This window comes from Rhinopithecus bieti, unplaced genomic scaffold (assembly GCF_001698545.2).
Source record: "Rhinopithecus bieti isolate Rb0 unplaced genomic scaffold, ASM169854v2 scaffold_48739, whole genome shotgun sequence".
Lineage (NCBI taxonomy): Eukaryota > Metazoa > Chordata > Mammalia > Primates > Cercopithecidae > Rhinopithecus > Rhinopithecus bieti.
This window is the reverse complement of record NW_016820251.1, coordinates 639,027-643,336: the sequence shown is the minus strand read 5'-3', so window position 1 is coordinate 643,336 and position 4,310 is coordinate 639,027. Positions and strand designations below refer to the sequence as shown.

The following is a 4,310-nucleotide window of genomic DNA, read 5'->3' as shown; positions in this document are numbered from 1 at the left end:
CCCCTGAGCGCGCCGCAGCCACTTCAGCCGCCGCCGCCGCCGCCGCCGCCGCCGCCCCCGGAGCGCGCCGAGCCTCCGCCAGACAGCCTGCGCCCGCGGCCAGCCTCTCTCTCCTCCGCCTCGTCCACCCCGGCTTCCTCCTCCACCTCCGCATCCTCCGCCTCCTCCTGCGCTGCCGCCGCGCTGGCTGGTCTCTCCGCCCTGCCGGTGTCGCAGCTGCCGGTGTTCGCTCCTCTAGCCACCGCTGCCGTCGCCGCCGAGCCGCTGCCCCCCAAGGAACTGTGCCTCGGCGCCGCCTCCGGCCCCGGGCCCACCAAGTGCGGCGGCGGCGGCGGCGGCGGGGATGGCCGGGGCGCCCCGCGCTTCCGCTGCAGCGCAGAGGAGCTGGACTATTACCTGTATGGCCAGCAGCGCATGGAGATCATCCCGCTCAACCAGCACACCAGCGACCCCAACAACCGTACGTAGCCGCAGCCCGCGCGCTCTCTCCCTGGGCGCCGGCGCCGGCGGGCGCGGGCGCCTGTCAGGGAGGCGGGTCAGATAGGAGTGACACGGGGGCGGGGGGAGCAGCGGGTCCTGGCCGCTGGCCCGCGCCTCCCCGATCTCTGACAAAAGTTTTCTGGCGTTGGAGAAGGAAAGAGAACGGATGGGACGGCCGGTGGCACTTTGGGGTTCCCTCTCCCTCCCTCCTTCTCCTCACTTGCTTCACAGTCCCGAGTGTTTGGGGCCAGCGTCTCCTGTGGACCCGGCCTAACAGACCTCTGCCCTCCCGCTGGACAGTGCCCGGGGCCAGGCGGGCAGTGGCAGCGTGTGACAGGGGGTGTCTGGGACCGGCCCTGCCTGGCCTTAGCCGGGACGAGGGAGGGACCCTCAGCGTTTCTGGGGAGTACGCAGACCAGGGCTTGTTTTTGCTGCTCGCCACCCCACCTCTGGTGGTGACTGCGTCAGGTCATTTTCGGGCCGCGGGGTTGTGGGGGAACCGGCCGGAAGCTGTTCGCTGGCCAGGCCTCACTGGAATAGGAAGTTTGGATGATATTGAGTCCGTTTCTCCTTGAAGGCAGGCAGTATTCTTAGATCTACTGTTCATTTAAAAAGAAGGAAAAAGGAAAAAAAATGACTGCTACTTACTGAGAAGAAAATTTCTGTTCTCCGCTGATTCCACTGATCCCGCTTTATCCGCGCACCGTTGACCCCGCAAACATTCATAACCCATGTTGGTTTATTTATTTGTTTTTAGAAATTACGGTGACTGTAATTTAGTAAAAGACGCTTACTCCTCTCTTCCTCCAAGTTAATAGCAAATGCCTAAGTAAACATCAGGATTCCTATAGCTTCGGTTCCTATATTCACAATTTGAAACGCTTATCTCAAGTACAGTTCCATTTGGCGATTTGGAAGCAAAACTCTAAATGACGATCAAGCAATATGTACTGCTTGATACCTGCTTCTTTTTGATAATTTCAGAAGTTATACTGTGTTTACACCTATACTGTGTTGGGAGTGTTAAACGTGCTTTCCGAGACTTCTGGAGATAACATTTAAAGTATATTAAGAGCGTCAGATTGAAAACAATACAGGATTTGAAAGATCAGCATTCATTCAGCTATTTTCTTCATCTCATTCCTTCGTCTGGCTTCTGTATAAGTAAAGTTAATTACAAACATTTATTTTTATTCAATTTTGAATAAGTTGCTTCTTGCAAAATGTCTACCGCTCTGTGAACTTCTTAATTCGTTTTCAAGCAAAATAAGTTCAGTTGTAGCTTTTTAAAGGATTCCCTAAGTCGTTGATTTGAGAAAAAAAAACCACTGGGCAACTGCCTCGTGATTGAGGTCTATGAATATTTTCATTATGTTGGACATAGTTGTGACGGAGATAATAATTACCAACAAAAAGAGCAATCGTATTTACTTTTTCTTTATAAAGTTTGAGGGTAAAGCACTGGCTTAAAATAGTGGTTTCAACTCTAATTTTGCTGTGCAGTTGAGAAGACTTGTATTTCAGAGTTTCAGAAAGTTTTACAAAATTATACTCTCCCAACAGTTTTCAAAAAATACTTATCTCCTACTGAATTTCTTGAATGTGTGTTTTTGAAGCAATTATTTTAAATTGTGAAATAGAGACTTTTAAAGTGCCTTGGAAAAGGCATGTCTTACTGCTAAGTGAAATATAGCCATTGCAGGCTGAGATTGCTTCATCAATCTTGCAGTTTCACTTCTGAATTAAATATATGTTAGAGAAGTCACCAGCAGTACACCCCAAATCCCTGGCTGTGTGCTGAGCTCCTTACTGTTTACAATGCAGTCTGAAGATTTAATACATTTTCACCAGAGAAAACTTAGTCTAATCCGAGAAAGAATTAGGATAGATTCCTAATTAATATATGAGTATTGAACCAGTTTATTGTCTGGATAACTTTTTTCTCTGGTTGGAGAAAATAAATTACAATTTTATTTAAATGATTTATGTTGTATTAATCTTCTCGTATCTCCTGTTGAGCCAACTAGATTGTTTCAGTGTGTGAAGTGCAGGGGAAAGACAAAAGAAAAAGAAAATTAGATTGTCCTGTTAGAGTTACACCCCACGTTGCTCACTAATTAAAGGGCAATTGAGAAAGAAAATAAAAAGCTGAGATACCGCCGTGTAATGCTGGGAGAACAGATCTCCCATTCTTCCAGGAGCTTCTCTGGACAAGTAAGCTTAGGCACTCATTTGAAGCCATGGGATATACTTTTACAAAGATAAAATGTGATTGAGTTTAATCTACATAGGGGCTTAAAACAAGTCAGAAATACAAATACTGGGAAAGTCATTTCCTTTGGCAGGGGAAGTTGGCATAATGGTTATTGAAAGGCTGTGAAAAACAGAAGCGTCTCCTCATTCTTGAGTTGTATGTGAGTGGGGGTGGAGGCAGAGAGAAGCTCCTATTAATTTAACATGTATAGATTTCCCTAGTTTTTCTTTTAGTTTTTTTTTTGTCATATCCCTCTAAAAGAATTCTGTGAAGTGACCACTTAGCATTGCTTCGTTTTCTCACTTCGTGCTTAAAAGGATAGGTATTGAGTTGTTTTCTCGTTTTCTCACAAGGCGAAATAAAAAGGGCAGGGTGGGTCAGGGGGTGCCTCCTTACTTCTCCCTTCCCTTATAGCGAAGTAACTTTTTGCCTAGGATAAGCAATGCATGTCATTGCTCTGTAAGAAAAGAACTAAGGAACACTAGTTTCACCTTGAAACTTTATTGGCATCTATGACAAATGTTACAGTGACGGGGCTTGTAGCTCTCTTTTGTTCTAAAAGATTTTAAAACAGCAGAAACTGCAAGCTAGCCTGGGTGAGCTTCTCCAGTATATTACTAACTCCGTATCAGTTTACCCTGTGACTGAAGTACGCTTTCCACCAAAGCTCTGAATGCTTTGCTGCTGCTGCTGCCTTCTCTTAAAAATCAAGTGGCGCCTCCTGCGATATAAATGGGGGATAGGGCCCTTCCTTCCCCCTCTAATATTTCTGCCCTCATTTGCTGCTGGGCTGCCTGAAGTCATTGATTTAGTCAGGCTTCATCGGAGTGGCCTCTTCCCGGGTTCTGGGAGCTGGTGTGTTGCCTGAAACATTGTCAGTTACTCTTGAAAAGTACAGAGACACAGTCACGGGTGCGCCTGGCATGTCTGAGGAGCATCTCGGTTGTTCTCTCAGCAGAACCCATTAGTTTTTCATGCCTTTTTTGTGAAGATGTGCTTCCCTAGGACCTGGGCGGGAGGCGGGAACTGAGCCACTTTGGGTGTCTCAGGGGAGAATTGGACCACCTTGCAACTTTCCCAGTTGGGGATTTACTGGAACCCTCCTGCGCAGGGAACAGTGCTGGAAACAGCGCCGTTGTGTGCATGGGTGTGGGAGCAGGGCTTGAGGCTCCCTTACTGGGAATGCCACGCTTTCCAACGGTTTAGGGAGAGGGGCTGGGGAGAGAAAATGAAGTCTGGGCCTAACACTGGTTTGTCCGGTTGCTTGCTAAGGGGTCAAGGAAAGAGATAAAGGAGGGCGAGTGTTTTCTGACCTTCCCTAATCCCTCCCCACCCAGGTGGAAAACGCAGGTCCTGTTTGGGCAACTTCGAGCCCTGTGGCACACCAGCAGGCTTCTCGTGCTACCGGGAACGTCCGCTGCGCCCCTTCTGCCCTGCGCCTCCTCTATCAAAGACCAGCGAGCACCTTAGATTTCAGACACCGTCCGGGTGGGAGGAAGCTTTGGCTTCAGTGCGTGGGCTTTTGTTTCTCTCTCTCTCTCTCTCTCTCTCTCTCTCTCTCTCTCTCTCTCTCTCT

The 4,310-nt window shown here is 48.5% G+C and overlaps 1 protein-coding gene across 2 annotated transcripts in view; it reads left to right on the top strand.

Moving 5' to 3' along the window:
• PRDM6 (PR/SET domain 6) overlaps positions 1 to 4,310 on the top strand; it is a 110,102-nt gene that overhangs the window by 1,170 nt on the left and 104,622 nt on the right. For both annotated transcript variants that reach the window (XM_017859759.1, XM_017859760.1), the window contains one exon: positions 1 to 460. In XM_017859759.1, coding sequence (XP_017715248.1) covers positions 1 to 460 — 460 coding nt within the window. The remainder of the gene's footprint in view (positions 461 to 4,310) is intronic.